The sequence below is a fragment of the Panthera tigris genome, chromosome D3 (genome assembly GCF_018350195.1).
Source record: "Panthera tigris isolate Pti1 chromosome D3, P.tigris_Pti1_mat1.1, whole genome shotgun sequence".
Taxonomy (NCBI): domain Eukaryota; kingdom Metazoa; phylum Chordata; class Mammalia; order Carnivora; family Felidae; genus Panthera; species Panthera tigris.
The window spans coordinates 57,476,076-57,488,810 of record NC_056671.1 but is presented as its reverse complement, the minus strand read 5'-3'; the positions used below and the strand labels follow the sequence as shown (position 1 = coordinate 57,488,810).

At 45.8% G+C, this 12,735-nt stretch overlaps 1 protein-coding gene across 1 annotated transcript in view; it reads right to left on the bottom strand.

Annotated features, from left to right (window-relative positions):
• Positions 1–12,735, bottom strand: part of FHOD3 (formin homology 2 domain containing 3) — a 469,133-nt gene that overhangs the window by 166,402 nt on the left and 289,996 nt on the right. Inside the window, 2 exon segments of the mRNA XM_042961930.1 lie at positions 5,145–5,239; positions 12,140–12,251. Of these exon segments, the coding sequence (XP_042817864.1) occupies positions 5,145–5,239; positions 12,140–12,251 (207 nt within the window).

Genomic DNA, 12,735 nt, shown 5'->3' with positions numbered 1-12,735 from the left:
GACCGACGTCTCCAACACTTCTAGATTTCAAACTTATTCTGAACTCTCGGAAAAGAAAAAACCAACACTGTCTTAAGACCGACGTCTCCAACACTTCTATTTGGGGGCTATTAACATTGGAAAGAATGTCTCCATTCGTAACACAAATAATGGCTTGCTCCTTTCTATGCTGACCAAAGAGGACACAACTCAGTGCTGTTGAGATCAGAAACGAAGGAAAAATAACTGGAATGCAAGAGCTTAATTAACCAGGGGCCCCAGCAAGGACCCAGAACAGGAGGCTGTGAACCAGTCAGACTCCATAACAAACAGGTGCTCCCAGGCGAGCGGCCAAGTGTGAAGGCACCCGCCAGCGCCTGCAGGTGCCAGGTGAGGTGGGGCCTCTGCCTTAGCAGGCAGCCACAATCCTGAGCTGTCCCCGGCTCCTGAGGCTAACTGAAAAACTATGCAGCCGTTCAAAGAATCCTATCATCAGAACAATCCATCTTTTGGTTTTAGTGAAAACCCTTGAACTTGTTAAAAGATGAGGAAGTGGAAATGGGGCCCAAGGCCAAGGACAGGGCTGGTGATCAGAGATGCCCTGACTGCAGACCGCCAGAATTGCAATTTGAGGAACCCAGGTGAGGTGATATTTAGTGTTTGATCGACAACTTCCCACTCAACAGTGTGGGGGCCACGATGAGGCAGACAGAAGCCTCCTCACCTCTCAGTTCCCTTCCCTTTTTTCCCTGAGAGTCAACCGAAGTTCTTACAGAACTTAGCCCAGGGAGTTAAATTCCTGAACCTAATTCCTGTGGCCTTAGCAAGTCCAACCATGATGCCAGGCGGGGGTTGGGGGGGGGGGTGGGAAGGAGTACTATTAAATAAACAATTAGGTCCATAGAACTGAACAGATTCAGGGAGACTTGCTCAAAATAGGTCCGGAAGTGAGGGTATTAAGAGGTCATTTGTCACTTCCACTGTGACATTTTGGGCTGGAGCCAAGCCCACATACCAACCCCTTCCATGTGTGGCTGCAGGGGTAAATGGCCTTTTGCCACAAACAAATATGGCTTCTTTTCTCTACTTGCAGAGGAAGAGGACATTCACCCATTTTCAGCTGATTCTCTAATATCTCCACAAACTGTTCCACGGCTCCACCCCTCCCTGGCCTGTCCTCTCCCAGTTCCACCCGGACACCTCGCCTCTGAGTTACCTCCTCCTGGAAGACGTGGCAGCCATTTCAGAAAGTCTGTGAGGCAAACGTCTCTTGATGCCTTGACTTTCAGGTGACACTCCTGACTCCCCTTCCTGTTTTCTTTCAGACCCTGTCTTGCCAGGGCTTGTGACACATCAATCTTCCCAGGCATCTCTCAGAAGGAGAAAGTTCCGTCCTAAAGGGCATTTTATTTTTCTCTCCTGGGTTCTCACTGGTCGTATCAAATCTTTCTTACAGAATAAAACCAGTGTGGCAAATGCCTGCACACAAATTTTTTTTTAATGTTTATTTTTGAGAGAGAGAGAGAGAGAGAGAGAGAGACAGAGAGAGAGAGAGCATGCAAGCGAGTGAGCAGGGGAGAGGAAGAGAGAGAGGGAGACACAGAATCTGAAAGAGGCTCCAGGCTCTGAGCTGTCAGCACAGAGCCCAACACGGGGCTCGAACTCATGAACTGCAAGATCATGACCTGAGCTGAAGTTGGATGCTTAACCGACTGAGCCACCCAGGCACCCTGTGCACACAGATTTTCATCGAAACATTACTTGTGAAATCCAAAAGCTGTAAAAACCCAAATTTCCTTCAATGGGAGAATAAGTTGTGGTGTATCTGTATCATAGAATACTACACAGCAGCAGAAAGGAGCAACCATTAATACACCCGATAACAGATAAATCTGAGAGAAGGCAGCCTCAAAGGGTTACATCCTCTCTGAGGCTATTTGACGTTTTGGAAAGGACAAAACTATAGGGATAGTGAATGGTTGTCAGGGGTTGGAAGAGGGAATCAAGATATCACTAGAAAAGGATAACCTGAGAGAGATTTGGGGGGAGATGGAAATGTTCTACATTCTAACTGTGAAGGTTATGCATCACGATACAAGTGTTAAAACCCATACAGCTAAATTATTTAAAAGTTTATGGTACAGTAATTAACAATAAAAGGAATGTAAAAATAAAGGCAAATACTCAGCATGAATCCCAGCCCTTCCCTGAAAGCTGCAAGCCAGCCCCACAGTAACACCTCTTGTCCCTCATCTACCTCTTCCTGTTCTAACAAGGTGGGCAATATCTGAGCCCCTCAAAGCAGGGGATTCCCACTGCGGGGACTTCAGCTGGTTGGAGAGAGGGCATTATAGAACTTCTGCTTGCAGGATGAGAAGGGGTTACTTTCCGATACTCGTTCAAATCTGATAACATGGGGTGAGGGGTATGGACAAGATTGGTGGGGGTGATTAGCCTGGATCTTGGAAATCCCCCACTAACGTCTCTGTTTAACAAAGAGAGCAAGCGTCAGTCTCAGAACCATACGCAGGCTAAACTTTAGTGCCCCTGTTTTGTCATAAAAATGTTCATGTTTTGAATTCCACGTTATTAGTCCATCTTTTATTTGCTTAAAAGAAAACTTAGAAAAGCAATATAGTAATTTCCCAGATTTCAGAGCCTGAATTTTTTCCAGACCCATATTAACATTTCAATTTATTTTTTTTGTTTGTTTGGGATCTCAGAAGATTTTGCTCACTGGGGCAATAAACATGACTAAAATTCAGCAAAAGAAAACAAACCCAGTGTGGATTCTAGTGGTTTATTGACCTTGAGGAAAGGATGACATTTGGAGCAATTGTCCATAGGACGTTCCTCGACCTCCCCGGAGCCAGAACTAACATGAGAAGAGACAGAACTGCCAGAAAAGAACGAGTAAGCGAGGAATTCCTGGACGTTAAATGCCATCTGATGCCAAAAAGAATGTGACGGGAGCTGGGTCCTCGCCAGCGCCCGGCAGAATGGCCACACCCGCCCCCGCTGTTAGGACCATCGAACCACCCGAGCATGGCCTCCGCCAAGAGGATGGGTAGCATGACAATGGAAACACCAGCCAAGAATGAAAATTCCACTTTTGCTGAAGTCCACATTTTCCAAAACCAATGTCACTGACTGAAAAGGACAGGAAATAGATGACCCTGATCTTAAAAATAATTGGACAGAAAATTGCTTTAAAATTGCATGGTAAGGTATACTCGCCAATTCTTTGAAAACATAAACAAAATTCTTAGGATTATCCTACAGAAAAGGATGCCCATTCCCCACCACGACCATACTAGAATTTCCCGGGTCCTTGTCAACAAAATAGCATTTCATTAAAAAGCAATCCCTGCCAATGTGACCTGGGAGGAAATGTCTGTTTTACTATATATTTATTTTCATCTTAATAGATTTAATGTCCTTCATTTTTCAACTGGGTTCTTGATAAATTGGTAATAGTATAATTTTCTGCCCTGTTTTTTGCAAACCATTTCCCAATGTGCTGCTTGCCCTTAGCTTTTATTTGTGGTTTTCATTTTATAAATAACACCTTTTATAACTTAATGCAGTGAAATATTTAAAAGCCCTTCTCTTTGGAATATTTTTGACACGTTTGATTATTAAAATAATCTTCATCTACCAGAAACAAATTAATCTTCCCCTCTCCTTCTTTTTCTACTGTTTCATGTGTTACATTCAACTCTTTAATCTGTCTGGAATTCATTTCGGTATTGGTCAAAGCATGTATGTTTATTTCCATTTAGCACACCCCCTCCCCAGTCATGAATGAAGCTAACCCATCCCCAGTGATTTCAACCCTAGGGTAAGTTGCTCCGTGAAGTGAGGTCTGTTTCATCTGGCAGCCGAGGAAAGGGCCAGGACCACATTGTTTTAATGTTTAGAGTTTGCATGACATTTTAATATCTAGAAGAAATTACTTCTCATAATGCTTTCTACTATATGTTCCCAGCATCAGGGGAAATGTTTCTCTAGTTATATTTCATGAAGAGATTCTCAGTCTTCTTCTCTGAAGAACCATCCATCACTATAGCTGGTACTATAGGCCTGCACCCAGCAGCTTGAGGAGTGAAGGCAGGCCCACGGGGTGGTTGGTGAGATTCCTGGGGTCTAGGGCACAGCAATCTGCAGGAGATACCCCTCCAACACACACACCACCTCAGTTATAAGGAGGAAGGGACACCAGTCCCGAGGGTGGGCTGGCTCAGGGCAGTGTGGGGTCAGCACCACCTCTAGGGATGGATGCTGAAGACTGATATTACCCTGCCAGGTGGTGACCAGGAGGGATGGGTTGGGAGGGAGGAGAGCATAAGGGTGATGTCACTTTCATAAAAGGAGAATGAGACCCACTCCCAGCAGTCAGAATTCAATACACAGTGGAACAAGAGTGCCTTCATTTCTCCTGGATTGTACACTATTTTCATAGGGTAACACTTGCTCATTTATGCTCTTACAGAAAAATGTTTTCAAGGGGACATCTTGATGGGAAAAGCGGTCAGAAAATTCTCACTGCCATCTCTCTGGTTTTGTTAGAAAAGACCATGCACACACATCGTATGTGGGCAGAAAGGGTTTTCTCTCGCACAGAAGAACACCGTAGCCATGGTTCCAGCCACCATGATGGGGGTGGTCTTTGCTCAGGGGGCAGATTTTAGATTTTCACATCGTATTAGTTCCCTGGGGCTACTCTAACAACATACCACAAACTAGGAGCTTAAAACAGCAGAAATTTGTTCTCTCACAGTTTGAGACTGGAAGTCTGTTATCAAAGTGTCAGCAGAGCCATGCTCTCTCTGAAGGCTCTAGAGGATGATCCTTCCTTGCATCATCCTTGGCATTCCTTAGCTAAGAGATGTATTCTCCACTCTCGGACTGTTTACACATGGTTGTCTTCCTCATATGCATGTGCGTACATCATCTCCCCTCTATGTGTATACCTCTCTTTTCCTCTTCTAGGGACATCAGTCATATGGGATTAGGGTCCACCCTAAAGACCTCATCTCACCTTGATTGCATCTGCAAAGATTCTCTTTCCAAATAAGGTCACATTCATAGGTATTCACAGGGATTAAGACTTCAACATATCTTTTAAGGGGACATAATTCAACCCTTAACAATCATCAACCAACCTTGTTCACTAAAGTCATGGCATAAACCAGCAGCTCTGTGTCGACCCCATCTTTTTCCTCCAGGATTTCCATGATATTTGACCAGGGTGTGACTCCTAGGAACAAAGCAATAATCATCAGAAACAGCGAGTCAATGTTCCTTATCCAACTCATACCATAGTTCATCCGAAGACTCATCACCCAATGATGACAATGTCTTTCATTCACCAAATTTCAAAGTGTAACACTATCCTCAGGGTGGACTTGAACATGCTTCTCATTTGGCAATAACAGACCACATCATTCTCGTCCACTTGAAAATGTACACTCTTTAATGTCAGGATGGCTATCAATTTGCTTCAAAGCTCCCTTTATGTTAAATATGTAATTTGAAAAAAATCCATTCACGTGCTGCTTTTTAAGCCAATGAATTTCACTCTCTGAGCATGGAAACTCTCAATAAATCCTCTCAGAATGTCCCTTAGCATGTTATGCTCTGACCTTCCGCAAGGGAAAGGGACGTGGGAGAACCTTATATTGACTCCAACAGTGGACCCCAAAAAGTAACAGTGAAACGTCCGTCTGGCAAACATTTTAAGAACAGAAGTATATGACCTGTGTTCAGTCAAGGCACAAATACTGTTTAAGCATCAACAGGGTACAAAGAACAGGGTCTACTGGAGCCTGCCTTCAAGAGCTTTATAATCTAGTGGAACACTTAGGCATAAACTCAAGAACACACCTCAACAGAGACTAAAAGCATTTAAGAGGCAAAACCATTTAGCTAAGCCTGTCACTCAGCAAGGGATGATGGTCAAGGAGAGCCTGAGGCAAGAAGTGGCACTTCACTGGGGCTCTGCAGGTGAAGGCTCAGGGGTGGTTAGTCCCTGGCTCCAGGAGAGGGCAGGAAAACCCATCACATTCAGGACTGATAAGCCAAGGCCAACGTCACAAAGTGACCACAAAACGGGACACAATTTCCTACGTCCGAGATAAACATTTGAAGTGAAATACTGCCTTACCCTTGGCATGGTGGTAGGGAACATGAAGCCTTTCCTGCTTTCTCTAAACAAATCTCAAAGGGAGATTGCTTATTTTTGCTGATAAAAGTAAATTCTGATATAATGGAAAGGCAGTGGCTTCCAAATGCTAGTTCTTGGATGGGTAACGTCAGAGCTGATTTCCTGGCCTTGCAAACAAAGCTCCCCAAGGTCGGCAACGTTATCTATCTCACCTCTCTGCTGTCAGCACAGTGCCTGGCCCATAATAGGAGCTCAATAAAATGTCTGAAGAGTAAATGAGGATCTCTGAGAGGGCATGAACTGGGTTAAGCTGGAGCAGTTTTAAAACAACCGGAGGGCAAATGCATACAGTACGAGAAGGAAGGAGGTAGGAGAATTTTTAAAAAAAGAACAGGCACCTACTATACGATGTTAAAAATGCAGATACAGCTTAATATGGAGGTCTGCTGGCTCTCCTAGCTTGGGAACAGAAAGCTTCCTCTTTTGCCAAAATTGCCCAGTTGGTCAGTACTAGGGAAGTTTCCCTAACCTTTCCCAATTCCAAACACAAGACCACGATCTTTTGCCCATTAACTTCTAAAATACCTCCTTGCTGATTTTTACTATCCAACTATTCTGAAGTCCTCACCTGCCCAGCAAAATAACTGTTTCTGTCCTCATAACAGTCAATCAATGTGTCAGTAGGTCTTGGGTCCCACTGTCCAGGTACTGTTCGAGCACTCCAAATGCTTCTGCTGTGTTTAGGACAAGTGCAACTTGTATTATTCACACTCGGCACCCAACCTCAGCATAAAACACAGGTTCTAGTGGGTTATCCACCTATGGTTAAAAGGAAGACCAGCAGTGAAACTAAGCATTTCCAATGGCACTAGGGGGCCCAGAGCAGGCTTCCTGGTTGCATACCTTGGAGCCAAAGAGGCCAAACAGGGCCTGGGGAAGGAAAGGCCAAGAAGCAGAGGCAGGCTTAGAGGGAAGAAGGGAGTAGGCAGACCATAAAGACATACCCATGTGCACACCTTTTAGTCCTTTATAATGAAACATTCAAACACTGGCTTAACTTAATGGAAAATGGGCTCTTCAGCTGTGACATCTGATTACCTTTTAACGATTTCAGGTCCGGAAAGTTGCATGTATTCCTACACTGTTGAGATGAGTGCTAACTCTCCTGTGATTGTTTGGGGACCAGAAAATAGGTAAGATGTAAAAGAAAGAAGGTAAAGGGGAGGAAACATTTTGGTGTAACAAAACAGCCTTGGCAGGGCTCAAGGTGGCCCATGTGAAGCACCAGCAGCTTCCGCTTCCCCAGGAGCCGCACCTGCTGGAACTAAATGGTACAGGTCAACCCCTCTCCCCACTGACCTCTGCTTGCGCCATACAGAGTGTGTGTGTGCTTGTGTGGGTAGGGGGCTGTCCTGTATTCAAATCATCAACTGTATGATCTTATCCCTTCACAGGACAGAGAAAGAAACTGAGCCCCAAAGTAGCGGAATGAACAGTCTCAAGAAATGCATCTAAATAGGAGCATTCGTATCAACCTTGGAGAATTCCTGAGATAGAGCACTTAGTCCTTTTGCCTGAGCACTAACGAAGCATATTAGAAGACAGTAATTTCCCTAATCATTGCCTTCTCTCTCCAGCTCCAACCCCAGACACTGGCTCTGTGAGTAGAGTCTCCACGAGAGCCCGTTTTTCCTCCGATGTTTCAAGTACATCATTGGCACTTAAATATTTATCGAATAAATGGATTTTATATGAAAAATACTTAGCACAGTATCTGTTACGTAATGTCAGTAGCTGTACCCGTCATGGTGCTGGGGGGTGATGGTGACACTCACGCTTACGCACAGGCCTTCTACATGGACTCCCAGGCAGGTCCCCTTTTCCCGCCAAACCACAGTGCTACTCTCTCAACCCAGAAGAAGCCAGCCCACAACGGATGACTCAATACTTTCTTCCCCTTACTCTCCTCCTAGGTCTCTAGGGTAGCTGCTCCCCGACCAAAAAAGAGGTTTAGCACAATGCCTCATAGAGTTGGTCTACCACTCAGTCAGAAGGTCCTTGCAGCATGTTCCACATCTTTCTACGTGCCTGACAAACACATGTAACACAGATACTTCTGCTATAAATAACCACAAAAAATGAGCTGGAGTTTTGTCTACCATGCTTTGGGAGTTCGTCACAGATCAGTGTATCCTGGGGCAGACGTCAGAGACAGGATGGCTTGAAACGATGGCTGGATTTTTTTCCCTGTTAATCACGTGTGATACACACATTTAGGAGTTATGCCATATCTCATTACACCAGATTCAAATGAAAATAGAGCTTCTTCAAGAGCAGTGCTGACCCAAATTAGGGGGACTCAAGACTTGTAAGTGAAATTTCAAACTAAGTTACCCAGTCTGGTCACTTGCCCCGCCCTCGGAGAGGGAAACCCATCTAGTTAGAGGGAAGGGCACCTTCCTGAGGAGGTGGGGGTCGGGGGCAGAGCTCTCTCCATCAGTTTCCTGCCGACCCCAGAGGGACAATCTTGATGAAAGGGAGTCTCTGATGATGGCAAAATGACAAAGACAGGCTCCTGTACACACTCACTCTCTCTTCCTGCCACACCCTGTCCACTAGGAAGCGAAAGTGACCTGACAATTCAAGAAAAGAGAGAACCCAGCAGTTTGAGCAGATGGGCATTCCTGCGCCATGGCCCAGACAGTGGCACCAGCCCACCTTTCGTTCCAGCCCCCGGACAAATGTGCCAATTGCCCGGCTCAAATGGGGCATTTTTAATATTCCTTAACTCATCAATTTTTATTAGTCCCTGTGATGGACTATGACCCCTCAGCTCTTTTCCCTGCCCCGCATCCGGCCTACTTCCTGGCCAAAGGGCAAATCATCTACACTCACAGGACGAGCCCTACTGGTTAACCTACGTGCATCAGGCATGATATTCACAAAGCAGCCAGAGGAATTTTTTCTGGACTTCATCTGCTGTAGGTGGTAGTAACTGCTGAGGACTCATAGCTTATGTGCTGGTTTTCTTTGCTGATTATTTAAATCTGACAGTTTTCATCATCCAAAAGAATTCTTTTCCAAGAACAAAAACCAAAATGCCAGCCTACACTTCAGCACGCCCATTCTCCACCCTAACCCACAGAGGAATAGCTCTGAAGCCACTCTGAGGAGTACAATTTATGGCTTATTTATAAACCCGTGCACAAATGGACATGCTCGGTTGGCGCTCAGTCACCTCTGGCATCTCCGTCCAGCCCTTCACCCAGCTGAGAGGGAAAGGGAAGGCTGCTTCGAATCCTATGAGGTGGAAACACACCTGGAAGTCACGGTTCTCTCTGCAGAGCGCCCTGACATATTTATAGGTTTCATTCCATCACAGGGCTCAGGAACAATTTTACTAGCAGTAAAATAGGATGATGTTATATGTATGCATTATAAAATCATGGCCAAGACCACACATGTCCACAGAGAAACATGCTATTGAACCACGTGATATGCTATGTCTGAGTTTTTCCATTAGTGTCGCTTTTTTTTCCCAGCTGCTAGCACTCAGTAGCAGACAGATGGCAGTAGCTGCCAAGAAGTTAACAAATTTTATAGGCAGACCATCAAGTTGAGAAAACAATCCATTAGCTGCCCTTTTTTTTTTTTAATTGGGAAAAGATGGCCATCATTTTGTCTTGGGGAAGACAATGAAGAGAACAGAGAGCCTCGGGCTGGGCTGGTAGATGGGGTCTTAAATGTGGGTACCAAGCCCTGGGTGATCTCAAGATCATTCCTCTATCCACCGCCCCCTCACCCCGCCCCCCGACAGCCTTCATGCAAAGTGAAGTCCGAGAAAGGAAACTCTAAGATCTCAACTAAATGAAGCCAAAGGAGGACCCCCAAGGCCATGAGAAGACTTATCCTTTGAATGCAGCCTCCGTGAGAATGGTACATGGGTCACCTGAAATCTAGGACAGGATAACAAGGAGTCTATTAACTGCCCCAAAGTAATCCCCAGATATAATTGGCAGATGGAGTATGACCCCTCCAAGGACCAATAAAAGGGTTCACCTCACTATCTTCCCATACACCCACCTTTGGCCCTAAACCTCATTAAATGGAAACAAACCCTGGTTTCTGAGCCACTGACTGTCTTCATCAAGGATTCTCAGCTGGTCCCATAATCTGCTCTTGGCCATAAGAGATTTAAAATCTGGCACCCAATGGAAACATGCTGCTGTAGAAAGAAACACACAGGCCTGCCCTGGTCTGGGATCCATCTTGCAGATTCACGGCCCCTGTCCATGCATGTGGGTTTGTCTCTCTCACACAACCTGTGATCCGCCATGCCTGGTGCTAACATCTGCCTGGGCATTTGTGGGAAAGGCATGGGAGCTCAATTTATGGCCCTAGATGGCTTTTATTAACTGATATTCCAACTTCCAAAGTAACTAGTGAGCTACTTTATTTCACCTGGAAGGTGAGTCTCTGAGCAATGCAGAACCAGAGACACAAATGGCTTGAATCAAAGAGTGCAGTTTAGGCCCCTTGTTTCTTCTTGACAGTTGTATCTCGGCCGATTTGTGGATAAAGTGTATGCACAGAAACACATAAATGAAACTCTAGGGAAATGCACCAACATGTTAACAATTATTTCTGTCTGTTGAGATTAGAGGTGATTTGTTATCATCTCCTTTATATTTTCCACATTTTCTACAGAGAGTATTACTGTTATAATCATAAAAAGAAAAAAAATGACATGAAGTTTTTGATTTTGAGTCTTAGTGGGGATGATAATAGTGGTAAATACTGTCCTACTGAGAGAACGACCCCCCAAAAGTTTTTAAAAGGACAAAACAAAAAGCCCCTAACATTTTAGCTTCAGGCTTCACAATATTATTGGAGCCACAGCATGTTATACACTAAACCAAATCCAAAGGCCTTTCTGTCATCAAGTATGTATGGAAGGCCCGCATGCTATGGGGCAGCTGTGAGCCTGGAAACCAAGAGGAGAGCCAAAGACCCTCAGGCCGGGCACACAGTCGTGGGAAACATCAATGCAACAACACAGCAGAGAAGGGGACATACGGGGCTCTGAGTGCCCATGATGGACCTGAGATAGGGAAGGGACAATGCAGGCCAGCGGGGAGGAGGAGGGTGACAGGTGGACAGGGGCTGGGTGGTGAAGGGTCAGTTGCAGGGTTTGGACCTAATCCTATAGGCAGGGGGGGAAGCCACTGGCAGGGAAATAATAAGAAAATTTGTGTCTCAGAAGACTTTTCCAACAGCAGAGGTGAGGGATGCCAAGTGATAGATGGTAAAGGCCCCCAGTAGGAAGGGCATGAGATGGAGGTAAGGAGAGGAGAAGATTCAAGAAACAGCTAAGGGTCAGAGCCAACAAACCAGCTGTGAGAGGAGGGGGAGAAAGGAACCAGGGTGACCTGGACAAGATGGGAAAAGGGGAGAAGGAGCTGGTTCTATGTGTTCAGTGGAGGGGGTGGGGACAGGGCATAAAAATAAGCTCAGGGTTGGGGCAGCTGGGTGGCTCAGTCAGCTGAGCATCTGACTTCAGCTCAGGTCATGATCTTGTGGTTGGTGGGTTCGAATCCCATGTCAGGCTCTGTGCTGACAGCTTAGAGCCTGGAGTCTGCTTCAGATTCTGTGTCTCCCGCTCTCTCTGCCCCTCCCCCACTCACTCTATGTCCCTCACAAATGAATAAATGTTAAAAAAAAAACTAAAAATAAAACGACATAAGCTCAGGGTCTGACCTGTCCTGGACAAGCCCATGGGTGTTTTGTTTGTTTGGTGTGGTTCTTTTGGCACTGTTACAGTAGGTTCCATCCCTAATCTTTGTAGATGTACTATTCTAAAAAATACGTTTCCTGCAGTGGGGAGTTTGCACAATTGTTTGCACTCAGTTCTGTTTTGAACGTGTTAAAAATGGAAGCCTGCCTGCAGTAGACAATTTTGCCCTGATGCAACAACGGTGGATGGAGTCCACTTACCCCTTTTAGTGTCGACAGCAGAGACGGCCTGAATCAGAAGAGGTGCATTGGACTCCGAGTACTCCACAAAGACCAGCAGCAGCTTCAGGGCTGTCTTCACCACCAGGCGGAACTGCCCAGAGAAGAGAAAACCAACATGTAGCTCTGGATGGTCTGCAAACACCCGGAGGCAGGCTGGCACCCGGCACTTGCTCTGGCCGGGGAACTCTTCTCAGTGAGCACACGGAGGCCTTTGCTGGGTGCCTCAGAAACAGGAAGTAGAATTATGCTCACCTCACAGAGCAGGAAACGGAGGCACCGATTATCCTGCCCGACCCAGAAATAGAACTGGAATTTGAACCCAGGGCTTCTGGCTCCAGAGCCCATAGCCTGTGGTCTCTCGACCAACAAGGTAGCATAGCACTTGCCAGGTCGGTTGCTTCATTTTATCCAGCCTAGAACAGTGCGAGGTACGGATGATCACACTGCTCGTTTTTCTGGTGAGGAAGTGGACCCAGGAGGTTAAAGGACTTGCCCAAAGCCACACCACTCAGCTGAGGCAACTGGGAATCTGAACCAAGTCCCGTCCTGCTCAGCCCAGGGCACAGCATTAGTGA